At 62.4% G+C, this 12,215-nt stretch overlaps 2 protein-coding genes across 2 annotated transcripts; both read left to right on the top strand.

The window, feature by feature from the left end:
• The first annotated feature begins 3 nt into the window (after window positions 1–3).
• CHLRE_01g003826v5 (uncharacterized protein) lies at window positions 4–2,430 on the top strand. Its single transcript, XM_043058159.1, has one exon. It carries the CDS (start codon window positions 266–268, stop codon window positions 446–448), a length of 183 nt encoding a protein of 60 aa, XP_042928073.1. The 5' UTR covers window positions 4–265; the 3' UTR covers window positions 449–2,430.
• A 333-nt stretch (window positions 2,431–2,763) lies between these two features.
• On the top strand, window positions 2,764–10,370 carry CHLRE_01g003850v5 (uncharacterized protein). The gene is made up of 14 exons (XM_043058160.1): window positions 2,764–3,264; window positions 3,371–3,447; window positions 3,625–3,753; window positions 4,116–4,152; window positions 4,355–4,446; window positions 4,883–5,041; window positions 5,541–5,667; window positions 5,915–6,001; window positions 6,357–6,422; window positions 6,829–7,006; window positions 7,287–7,336; window positions 7,759–7,946; window positions 8,233–8,326; window positions 8,551–10,370. Exons 1-14 carry the CDS (start codon window positions 3,145–3,147, stop codon window positions 8,716–8,718), a joined length of 1,572 nt encoding a protein of 523 aa, XP_042928074.1. The 5' UTR covers window positions 2,764–3,144; the 3' UTR covers window positions 8,719–10,370.
• Window positions 10,371–12,215: the final 1,845 nt, after the last annotated feature.

The following is a 12,215-nucleotide window of genomic DNA, read 5'->3' on the forward strand; positions in this document are numbered from 1 at the left end:
ATAAGTACAGGGCCACGAATTGGGTGAGTATCCGTCGACGAGGCGAGGCCGCTTCGGCGGCCGATAGCCCCCATACACCCGCCACCGACACAAAGTGTCGAAACGCTTAGGGCAAAGGCGGCCCTGTCGCTGGATGGTGGCTGGCCGCTCTTTGCGGGTGGGTTGCGGCGCCTGGACGAGGGCGGGCTCGAGGGCCCCGCTAACTCCGAGAGGAGAATTGGAAAAGGCCGCGGTGTCTGTGAACTGCGAACTAAATGTATTGGTAATGCATGGGCGATGGCGTGTGCTTAGGCGTGTGCTTTTGCTTGCCAACGTCCCTACACAAGACACACTGCAAAGCGCACCCGACCTGGCGCGGGGGTATTTGCTTGCCACGGCGGTTGGAAACCTGCGCTGCGCAAATAAAGAGCCTGTGGTCGATGTGTCGCAGACAGCTGCGGCGCTGTGAATGCAGCATTCCCGGATTGACGATGTTTTCTATTGCACCGGCACGATGCATTCTAGTCAAGAAAGCAGATGTTTCCTTGACGGTATGCACGTGCATGCATACGATTGCCCGCGGCAAGCACGCGGTTGTTTACATGCGGGGAGGGGTGTGTGCCAGACGACGATGTGGTCGTCCCACCACACGCTTCATGTTCACAATCACAGTGCGCTAGTGATGGCTCTGTGGTGTGATGGCGAATGTGGCGTGCATCAAGGGCACACTGCGCACTGTTTGGCGCGCTGTGCGCTCGAGGTCTGTCCACATTGCGAGCAGGGGTTGCGGGGATTCTGACTTGCACGGCCTGTTGTTGTTGACTCTACGCCCTGCATAATGTTCTGGAAGGGAGTATTGTTTTGGGCGGGAATATGGCTTTCGAGGTGTCTAGAGGGTTGAACTGTAAACTTGGGCGTCCGCAGCAGTGTTGCAGAATTCAATCATAGCCTGCGCTTCACGCAGTAATCAAGCAGAACGGAATAGATCTGGCCTGATCCTTTTAGCTTGTAGCAGTAAGCCGGGGTGCTGGGGTGCTGGTGACAACAGGCATCGCAGAACGCGCACGATGTGCCGTCTGCCAGCAACACATGCTTCATAATTGACGACTATTCCGCTTGCCGTTTGGGGCATCTTCAGCATCTTGGGGTGAAATTCAGGTGCAATGATGCGGTGCAGATTGTGGGTTGGCGCAAGTTGTTACGCTGCATTGGCAGCAGGCAACAGGCTGCACATCTGCTCCAGATGATGGCACTGGAGCCGCGATAGGGTTGTGTGCGTGTTCCCCTGCAGCAGGCCTGGGGTGAAGGGATCAGCGAATCACACATGTAAAGCAATGCGGTATGAGAGGGGTATGAGAGGGTGTGAGAGGGGTATGAGAGGTACAGGTGTGTGGTTCATTTGTCCCACAGGGAATGAAGGAAGCCTGAGCTGGGGGCTCTTTGTACTGAGGTGGTTATGGGGCGTGCATGTGTGGCAGCCGTGGTTATTGCGACCACTGGGCTAGGCTAAGTGCAGGGGCTGGGGCGGGCCGCAGGAGCAGGTTTGGGAGGAGGTTGTATTGCGCGTCAGGAATTCCAGAAGAAATCCAAATTTGTTTCATAGCACGCGCGTTTCATGATGTGCGTACCCGGGCTTGGGGGATACTTTTGGGCCTGAGGGTTGTACCTTCCGCTTCTCAGGAGTTAATAAAGCAACTACCATACGCACGGCATTTGCGAGTCCAATAAACGTGGACGCTGTTTGAACGGCCCTCCGTAGGGGGGACATCCCGTGATGGCGGGCTAGTGACGAGGCTGACTTGGCTGCATGCCTCGTATCCAGCAAATGAATATGAGTATATATACCGAAGTGTCGGTGAAGCTGTTTCATAAGTATCCAAACATGCACATTTGAAGTGGAGTTCCGGGTTGACAGTGGTTGAGGCGACATGCTGCGCGGCTTCCTGGGACCACGGCAGTTGCCTGACGTGCGTGAGGCCGCATGTCCGGAAGATGACCCGGGGCACTACTGCCACTCTATAAGAGCGTTGTGCTTTTTGGGCTGAGTGTTTGGCATGTGGTAGGGAGGGGGGGTGCCCCTTACTTGGTGCCGTTCACCACGGTTCACCACGGTGCGGAGAGTGAGCCGCCGGGTGCGGTTAGGGCTTAGGGCCGGAGTGCCGGACGCCTGACACGTGCCACCCCAAAGAGTCCTAACGGGCACCGTCATTTCGCTGAGTGTGGTGTTCGCTGCACCCGGTCCAGGATAACTGTTTTAGTTTGTTTTGGGCGGATTTGTGCCGTACTCCCAGCGGGCCAGTGCTGCGAGGAGACGGCGTACTTGAACGGGGGAATTCCTGACTCATCGCCTCCGTCGAGGCGTCATTAGGTAAAAATATTACGGTCGGTGTACACTGGCCTGCGGCCCTTAATGAAGCGTACTTGCGTGTAAGTGTGTAACACAGGCATGTGCCGTGCTCCGGTCCTCCGAAGTTGGATGCGCGTACCGCACACAGCAGAGTCCGGTACTGGGGGGTCCGGGGTTGACTAGATCGCCCTTCCCCCCGCCACCCCCCCTACGACCGGCAACTGGCCCGACGTGACCGCCCAGTGTGCTGCAGCCTGCGCTCTTACAGCCTCAGTCCCTTACGCCCCAGTCGCCGTCAAGTGCGCCTGGTACGTGCCGAGCGCTCAAGTCCTACTTCCATGCAGATCTCATGTCAAGATTCGCCTGCGAGGCGCCCCGCTGAAGTCAGCCGTGTGCTCAGCCGCAGCCAGTGAGCTCTTATTTTCAAACGTGTGTAAAGAGAGGCAGTCGGCTCGTCGCTTACGGAAAGCCGCTTGTTGCACTTTTGCAAGCGCGAGACTTTGGCGACTCACTAGACAGGTCTTCCATCCATTTTAATAGTCACAATACCTCTCCGGGTATTATTTATCCGTCGCAAGTAGGTCAGGATGCTGTTGTCCGGGCGCTGCAAGCGTGGCCCGTCTCGATGTGTTCGCGCCGGGGCCTCCTCTGGTTCGAATCCTCTCATTCCTCGGCATGGACAGCCACAGCTATCAAGCATGGGACCGTCGCGGCAACAGCTTGCCTCAGCGCCAAATGCGGCTTTTGCAGAGCTCGAAGCGCTGCCCGCAGATGAACCAGCTGCTCCGGCTGCGGTTTCCAAATGCCCAGTCACACAAATGAAGAGCGCACTTAGCGCATTTGTGCGTGACTCTGGAGACCAAGTTGCCGAAACCGGAGCGCCAACCGCAACGCGACCAATTCCTGGGCCAGCACCGCTCAGTCTGGAAGCACTGAAGGTATAATACGCATGCGAGGACGCTGTGTGAGCGTGTTCTTGGACGACGTTGGCCACCGCCTGAGTCACGATGGACTCCCGCTGGTTCGCGCCCCAATCTCGGACAGGACGTGAGCGTCATCTTCTTCGAGGGCTTGCACGTGGCACAGCTCAAATTCAGCGAGAAGTACGGGCCCGTCTGCCGGTGAGGCTCGCCGCGGCCCGCGCATCGCTACCCGCTGCGATCCTCCGACACATCCGCAACACCCCGTCTCGCCACCCAAGATAGACCCCGCCAAAGCGCCGGCCGCCATCGCACGCCTTGACAAACATTCCGCTTTCCCGCCCTGGTCCCGGTCCCTGCAACCAATTACCCTTGCAGCTTCGCCAACCCCGCCTCGCTCAACGGCGCCACCAGCTGGGTGTTCATCAACAGCCCAGAGAACATCCAGCACGTGTGTGCGACCAACGTGCGCAACTACAGCCGCCGCTACCTCCCCGACATCTACACGTGAGTCCCAGTAGTTCCGTGCAGGCGAGATCCAGGGAGATCCAGCATGCCGTACTGGGCGCTGGCAGCGGGGCTATATGGGAGGGGAGGCGAGGAAGGCCGAAGGGTGCTTATTGCACTGCTGCCGTGCATGGGCCCGTGGTATGGTTCGGGGAGGGGGGGGGGTGCGGGGCAGTGCGGGTGCGGGGTGTGCTGCACGTGGCAGCATGCGATGTGTATGAGGGCTGTGTACGCATGAGGCTGGGCCACCACAGTACCACACTACCACCGCATGTGTGTATGTTCCCTGGTGCCCATGCATTGAGCGGTCCGTGTGTGCATGCATGCGGGTCTTGTGATTGTGGCCTTATGCGTGCCTGCAGGTATGTGACGCACGGCAAGGGCATCCTGGGCTCGCAGGTGCGTGCGGTGCACCCGCCGGATCCAAAATGCAGCAGCAATACGGTACTGGAGCCGCGTGCCAGCCGTCATGCTGCCGTGTCGTGTTTTGCCGAAGTTTCGGTGCGTTGGAGGACGGTCCGGCCGATGCACGTCCCACTGAGCCAATCAAACGCAGGCAATGACCGCACACCTGAACACACGTACGTAACCAACCTCACAGGACGAGTACAATGCGCGGCACCGGAGGCTGTGCTCGGGCCCCTTCCGCAACAAGTGGCAGCTGCAGCGCTTCTCATCCGTGGTTGTGGAGCGGTGAGGCCGGGCGGCTGCCGGCGTGTGTGTGGGGTGGGGGTAAGCGGGTACGGATACGGTGGTGTCGTGCTTGGGTTACGGGCGGATGTGGTCGTGCGTGGTCCCTGCTAGGGCGCAGCAGCATGCACCGCATGCCGTTTGTGAGGGGTGGGAAGAAATGAATACAGCAGGATCAGGGGGCAGCGCGGGATGCTTCTGGCACCTTCTGGGGCCAGCGCACAGTGCGCAGGCGTGTACCGGCCAGGCATACATCCCGAACAAATCAACACGACCCGGCTCGGTTATCTCCGCCACGGCTGGCTACGTGACCGCCGTCGTTCTTCACCACCTGCCGCACACAATGCAATGCAACACGGCACACTACACCACATGACAGTCCATGGCCTCCTCTCCCTACCTCTCCCATACAATGCAACGCGACACGCCGCACGCGCAGGTCCAAGCGGCTGGTCGACATCTTCAGTGCCGCCGCCGCCGCCGACCCGTCCGGCGCCTTCACCACCGACGTGGCCACCCAGACGCAGCGGCTGACTCTGGACGTGGTGGGGCTGGTGGCGTTCAGTCACGACTTTGCGTGCGTGGAGCAGGTGCAGCGGTGAGAGGGCTGATGAGAGAGCGTGTGTGTGTATGCGTGGGAGAGTGTATGTGTGAATGTGCCAGCGTGTGTGGCCGCGTGTGTGCCTGTGTGTGACTCGCACACATGGCAGGCTGGGGGCTGTTGGCTGGAGGTTTGAGGCTTGAGGCTTGAGGCTGGGGGCTGGAGGTTGGAGGCGCGAGGCTGGGGGCTTGGGGCTGCGGGTTGGCGGGTACATCCTGCACGGCTCAGAGGCGGGTCAGCACGCAGGCCTTCTCTATGCTTTCGCGTCACCAGTCACCGCCAAACCAGCTCACCCTCACCTGTCCACAAACAGCCACAGCTCCATGATGATGGAGCGGCGGCACTCGTTCTTCCATTGTGTTGGGGTGGCGGCACTCGGTCCTCCCCATTCGTCTCTACCGTATTCGTCTCTATTCATACATGTGTCACATCGGTTCGTCTCTACTCGTCCCCTCTAAGTACATCACATCTGGTCCACTGCCCGGCCGCCGCGCAGGGACCTGGCGGGCGCCACCGCGGGCGACGGGCGCAGCGGCGTGCTGCAGGACCGCGTGCTGTGGGCCGTCAACACCTTTGGCGAGGTGCTGGCGCAGGTCTTCATCACGCCGCTGCCGCTGCTCAAGGTGGGCGGGTTGGTGGGGGCGGGGGTGGTGAGGGCGGGGGTGGTGAGGGTTTAAGCCACCAGTCGGGACAGGGCACAAGGGCGGAGAAAGGCAGCGGTTCTACGTCGCCACCACGCAATCTTGACATGCACGGATAGCCGCCTCCTCCCGCGTCCCTCGCCCTCACCCTCCCTCACCCTCCCTCACCCTCCCTCACCATCCCTCACCATCGCTCACCACCCCTCACCCGCCCACACCTCTTACACAGGCCATGGACCGGCTGGGTGCGCCCCACCTGCGGCAGCTGGGCGAGGCGGTGTCCGTCATGCGGGCGGCCATGCTGGACGTGATCGCGGTGGGAGGGGGGGCAGCAGCAGTGGTGGCAGGAGGGAGGCGGAAGGAGGGAGGGCGAGGGATGGGCGGAGGGGGAGGAAGGGAGGGAGGAGGGAACCAATCATCAGTGGAGGGAGGAGAGGGAGGGTCAGGGTCGTGCAGATTACACCGCGGGGGCTTCCAGGGGCGTGCCAAGATTGTGTATCGTGCCGCGCTGCTTGTGGGTCACCCACCACCTGCCCCATCTGCCAGCCTACCGACACGCCCTATACCTAGCCCAGGCACAACGTCTCGTCAGTCGCACCCCCTGCGATGGGTTGCGCCCACGACCTCACACGCTGTCGTTGTCGCTGCCGTGGTGCCATGCTGTACTGCAGGAGCGGCGTGCCTCGCTGGCCGCGGGCGGGCGGGGCCGTGACGACCTGCTGCAGGCGCTGCTCACGGTGGGAGAGGGGGGAGGTGTGGGGGCGGCCGTGTGTGCGTGCGCGGCCGTGGGGTCGACCGTGCATATGCGCGTGTGCATGTGCGTGTTGTGCGTGCGTGCGTGCGTGCGTGCGGAGCGGTTGTTTTTGCGGTTGTGTTGTCGGTTGCGGGTGCTGGGGTGGACGAGTGCTCCAAAGTTTCGCTGTTTTCCTGTGTGCTCTCCCAGCAAAGATATGCACGTGTGTTCCGATTCCGCGCGGTTCCTCCCTCTCCCTCACGCACAGGACCGCACACGCATACACATTTACGCACGTTGACGCATATGTTCACATGCACGCTGCCACATACACGCACACACACACACACACACACACACACACACACACACACACACACACACACACACACACACACACACACGCACAGGCCACGGAGGATGACGGCCGGGGCCTGAGCGATGAGGAGCTGTGGGAGGACGTGCACGACATCATGGGGGCGGGGCACGAGACCACCGCCACCACCACCGCCGCGCTGCTGTACTGCATCAGCGCCCACCCGCATGTGCGCCAGCGGCTGGAGGAGGAGCTGGATGCCGTGCTGGCGGGTGGGGTGTGGGCGGGGAGCGGGTGGGCGGGCCGGCAGGGGAGTGCACAAGGAGGGGGCGGGGGGGGGGGGTGCCTGAGAACGGTACGTGCGACGCGACGGACCCAGTGTCATCCTGCCGCTTCCCACCCACCCCCCGGCTTCGTCAGCTCCGCTGCGCTGCTTATCCTCCTGGCTCCCCCCCCAGCAACGCACCCACCCTGACTCCACTATGTTCGTGTGTGCGTGTGTGTGTGTGTGTGTGTGTGTGTGTGTGTGTGTGTGTGTGTATGGGCACGCAGACGGCGAGGCGCCCACCTACGAGTCGCTGGAGCGCATGCCCTACCTGCAGGTGGGTGGGGCCGCGTGCCGGGGCGGGTGCGGATGCGGCTACGGGTGCGCGGGGGTGGGCTGCCGGGGTCTGATGCGGGGCAGAGGGGGACGGGGCAGACCGCTGCGGGCGCGCCTGCAGGTGCAGCTGACGGTTCGGGTGCGGGTGCGGGGTCGGTGAAGGTCTGCTGTGTGCTGTAATACCAACTGCTGAGCGCACCCGTGCCGACCTGCGAGCCCGCATGCCTGCGTGCGCCCTTGCGCTGTTGCCTGGGCCGCTGTTGTCTGTTCCCAATCGCATGGAGCGCGCAATCTCTGCCTCTCTCTGCCAACGCCAACGCCAACGTACTTGCACACACGCCCCCCCCCCATTCATGTTCCGCACGATGGTCCACCGTCTACCACTTCCTTAAGTAATTTTGAATGTAACCCCCCCGCCCACAGGCCTGTGCCAAGGAGGTGATGCGCCTGTACCCGGCCATCCCCGTGTTCCCGCGCGAGGCCGCCCGGCCCGACGTGCTGCCCACCGGCCACGGCGTGGCGGCGGGCGACGTCGTGTTCATGAGCAGCTACGCGCTGGGGCGCAGCGAGGCGGTGTGGGGGCCGGACGTGCTGGAGTTTGACCCGGACAGGTGAGGTCAGGGGAGGAGAGGAAGTGTGGGGTGGGGAGGGGAGCACGGGAGGTGAGTTAGGAAGGCGTGCGTGCGTGGCCTTGGGTGGTGCATGCGATGCCCCGGTGGGGGTGGGGGGATGCGCGATGGACTGAACGCACCGGGCGCACTTGGCCGGCCGTCGGTCCCTCTCTTGCCTTGTTGACGCACAACACACACACACACACACACATACACACACACACATACACACACACACACACACACACACACACACACACGCACCCACGCACGCACGCACGCGCAGGTTCTCTCCCGAGCGCGAGGCGCGGCAGCACCGCTTCCAGTGGCTGCCCTTCGGCGCCGGGCCGCGCATGTGCCTGGGCGCGTCGTTCGCACAGGTGGGTGGGCGCAAGGCAGGGTGCGGCGCGGCGCGGCCTGAGGGGCTGGGAAGGTATGGGCTAGGTGGATGGGGGTAAGCGGCACGGAGTACGAATGAATCCACGACTTGCTGCCTGCATCCAACGCGCAGCACGCGCGGTAAGCCAACGGCCGCATCTCCAAGCAACCCACATTTTGCTCCCTCCCTCCCTCCCTCGCTCCCTCGCTCCCTCCCGGCTCGCAGATGTCTGTGGCGCTCATGGCGGCTACGCTGCTGCAGCGCTTCCGCTTCACGCCGCTGGCGCCCTGCTCCCCGCTCATCCCGGTGGGCTACGACATCACCATGAACTTCGGACCCTCGGGCGGCCTGCGCATGCGCGTGGCGCCCAGGCAGCGCGGGCAGCAGCAGTAGCTGATGGCAGCAGCGGCAGTAGCAAGGAGCGGCGGTAGCCGCAGGAGCGGGCAGCGACAATAGCAGGAGGCAGGCGTAGCCAGCAGGCAGCAGGCGGCCAGCCGCGGCGGCTGTAGCAGGACCGGCCGCGGCGGTGAAGCCGTGGCGGCTAGGGTAGGAGCGTTTGGTGGGCATGGTGTGCGAGGCCATCGGGCCACGGCTTGAAGGAAGCGGTGTGGGGCAAGGGCTATACTGGGCCGAAAAGAAATGGGGGACTGTTGCAACTGGAGCAAATCCCTGCAGGGACAGCCCGCCCGTACAAGAGAGAAGAAACACGTGTGCTCAACTGCGTACGTACTTGTATGTCATGTGCTGTGCTTGTCGTATGTTCGATGATGGTTGATATGGGGGCGCTGAGCTGCTGTTTAAACCACAATGGTCACACGCACACAACACGGATGTCATGCCTCATAAACAACACCGGTCTAGCTGTACGGTAGTAGTGTCAGCATGAGGTCAAGTGCCATCCGTGTTTGTCGCTTGTTCCTGTCTTATGTTATGTGGAAAATGTACAATGACGCAGGGAATCACTTTTCCTCGCGTGTGCCTTGGCGCACATCAGATGCAGCGCATTGTGGAGGATGGAGAGGAAGAAATACTGTACGAGCACCACGCGTGAAGCCTGAACTGTGTTGGGGTTTGGACTTAGTCAGCGGTTGTGAGGGCGGTCATTGCGACATAGTTGTAGTTGGGATTTGGATTGCGTTTGTGCGTTTGGATTGGGTTGATTGGAAGGCTCCACGCGAGTTGGCTTGGGCCGGTGATGCTGGTGATCAGGTGATGGGTTTGGAAGCGTGAGGTCGGGAGCCGTACCCACGACAGTCAGCGGTGTTTGGACACAACCTACTGTGCTAACCCCCGCGCACTACATTTTTGCCGGATGCGTGATATATTGTGATCCCCAAAGCAAAATTGAAGTGGGGACATCCGGCGCGCTGGAGGCGTTGTGGTCGTATGGTGAATTGCGGGCGGCGGGTTCAGGTTGTCGCCCGAGGCTTGACGATGAAACAAGATAAGTGCATAATGGTGAACCCTGGTAACATTGCAGGGTATACGAGACGTGGCGAGGCAGAATGAGCAGCACTCAGGCTGGCAATAATAGGCGCACGACCGCATGTGACCACACTCGCAGGCATGCTGGAGAATGCCCGTCCGTATTGGCAGAACACACCGAGCCTGTATTTTGTAGGCGGCGTGGTGGTAACTTGGATTGGATGCAGTGGGGCAGAACTGGTTTGTACAGAGCTAATGGCCGTACGGACATGAATCGCAGCAAGAAAAGTGGCTCTCCCGCTCAAGGAGATGGGCAGGGATCGTGAGCAATTACGGACGTGCGGATAGATAGTGTGGACGTGCAGTTCGTTTGGTGGTGGACAGGCGCTGTCCCTAGTGAGTGAGTTCGTGATTCCGTGTTGCCTTGCCTTGCAAGAGCAGCAGCAGCCGGCGGAGGAGGCGGGCAGGCATAAGAATCAGGGCTCCTATCCAAGTGCCAGACCCCATGCCCCAAAATCCCGGCCGGGACCCCCCCTGAGAGGATGACCGACCCCCCCCCCCCCCACAGACAAAACCTTGTTGTTTAGTGGTTAAATCCCTCAATGTAATACCAAAGTGGTGCCACCATTGACTCTTGAGCGCTATCACGCTGTGCCATTGGCGGTCCTGTCCTGAGACTTCAGCCATACCCAGCGGGACTTCACCAACCTGCCTTGACACTGTCCCATCGCACGCCCACGCGCCAGCCCCAAATCCACCTCCGCCGCCCACCGCGGGCGCCCCCCGCCTGCTCCCCATCCGCATCGAGGTCTCGACGCTCACGGCCGATACTATATGTGGACGCCCGGCGTCCTCCGCACGGTGCTGCGCGCCCTGCTTGCGCATGCCTACACCTCCTACCGCGGCCAGCCCTACCTGCAAATTCGCGGCGTCGCCATGGGCGCCAACTTCGCTTCGTACGTTGCCAACCTGGTCCTTGCCTATGATGAGTTGCGCTGGCAGCGCGCACTCTACACCCGCGTCTTCATGCCCTCCGCCAGCTCCTTGTGCGCGGAAGCTTCCCTCGCCCTTGATGTGCTACTGGCGTTCCAAGATACCCAGCGGTACACCGACGACCTCCTCGGCTGCTGCAACCCCTTCCTTCCCCACCTGCTGCTGCAATCCCAATCGCTTGCCGGCATCCCTGGCATCTACTCCACCGACCTCACCTTGGCGGCCTCCGGCGCCACACCCGCCGCCGGCGTCGCCACGCCTTACCTCAACTTCGCCATCACCCCCCACAGCAGCAACATCTACGGGCACGTCGTGTACGACCTACAGCCGTACGACAAACGCGACAGCCCCAAGTTTGCGCAGCTCGGCATCTCCCGCTTCACCCCGTTCTACTCCTGCATCCCCCGGCACGTGCGCTTCAACGTTGTCATCGGCGCCCTCGTCACCCTTGCGCGGCTCTGCACCACCCTCGGCACCTTCATCACGTCAGCACGGCGCACGCTGCGGCGGCTGCATCTGCGCGCCTACCCGCGCCCCTTCCTCCGCAAGGCCCTCATGCGCTTCTATGGTCAGCATCGCCAACTGCTGCCGGGTACCATGACCTCACGCGGGCTCCTCAGCCTCCTGCCGCCCCCGGATCTGCCCCCTCCTCCGCCGGCGGCCCCGCCGCCGCCTCCCCCTCCGGCCCCCGCGCCACCAGTCGCCGCCGCCGTCGTCCTGCCGGCCCTGCCCGCACCACCGCTTTCCTTCCCTCCTGCTGGCCACGCGGCCTGGTACCACGGCGACAACAACATCGGCTCAGGCGACGACATGTCCATCTCCTCTGACAGCGGCAGCGATATGTCCATCTGTTAGCAGCAGCCCCAGATGTGACGCAGCAGCGTCAGCCTCAGCCAGCACGACAGCCGTGGAGCGGCGACCTGGGCGACGGTAGCGGCGGTACCGAGCGGTGCGGTGGCTTGTAGTAGGTGTTTGGGGGGTGGGGCGCCGGTCCCGGCTGCCCTGAACCGCTCTGCGGTGCGGGGACGGCCGTGCCGGTGTTCCCGTGCTGGGCTTCTGGTTTCCAGTTTTACGGTAGGGACACAGGTCGGTGCTAAGTTTGGGGCTTGGCGCGCGTGTGGGCTTTTTCCTTGTCGGTTCGGCGCGGGTCGGGTTCTTGGGTTTGCGTTAGGGGCGCTGGTTTTCGGGAGTGTGCTGTCCCGCCGGCCGTGTGTGGGGCGTGCGGTGCGTGATCGCCGGCTTCTCGGCCGTCTTGTGGGTTGTGTGTGCGCGTGTGAGTGCCTGTTTGCGGCGGGCGCGTGTTGGCTGCGTAGGCGGGCTCCTTGGCGGGCTTTTCGTCCTGGCTGTGTTTTGCCCTGTGTGTGTGCGCGTGTCCCCTCTCCGCGCTCCCGTGCCGCAGGGCTGCTGGTTTTAAGACGCCGCCTCCTGTCTTGCCACCGGGGAGCTCTTCGTGAGCCCGGGCCCCATCCAGC

Source organism: Chlamydomonas reinhardtii, chromosome 1 (genome assembly GCF_000002595.2).
Source record: "Chlamydomonas reinhardtii strain CC-503 cw92 mt+ chromosome 1, whole genome shotgun sequence".
Taxonomy (NCBI): Eukaryota; Viridiplantae; Chlorophyta; class Chlorophyceae; order Chlamydomonadales; family Chlamydomonadaceae; genus Chlamydomonas; species Chlamydomonas reinhardtii.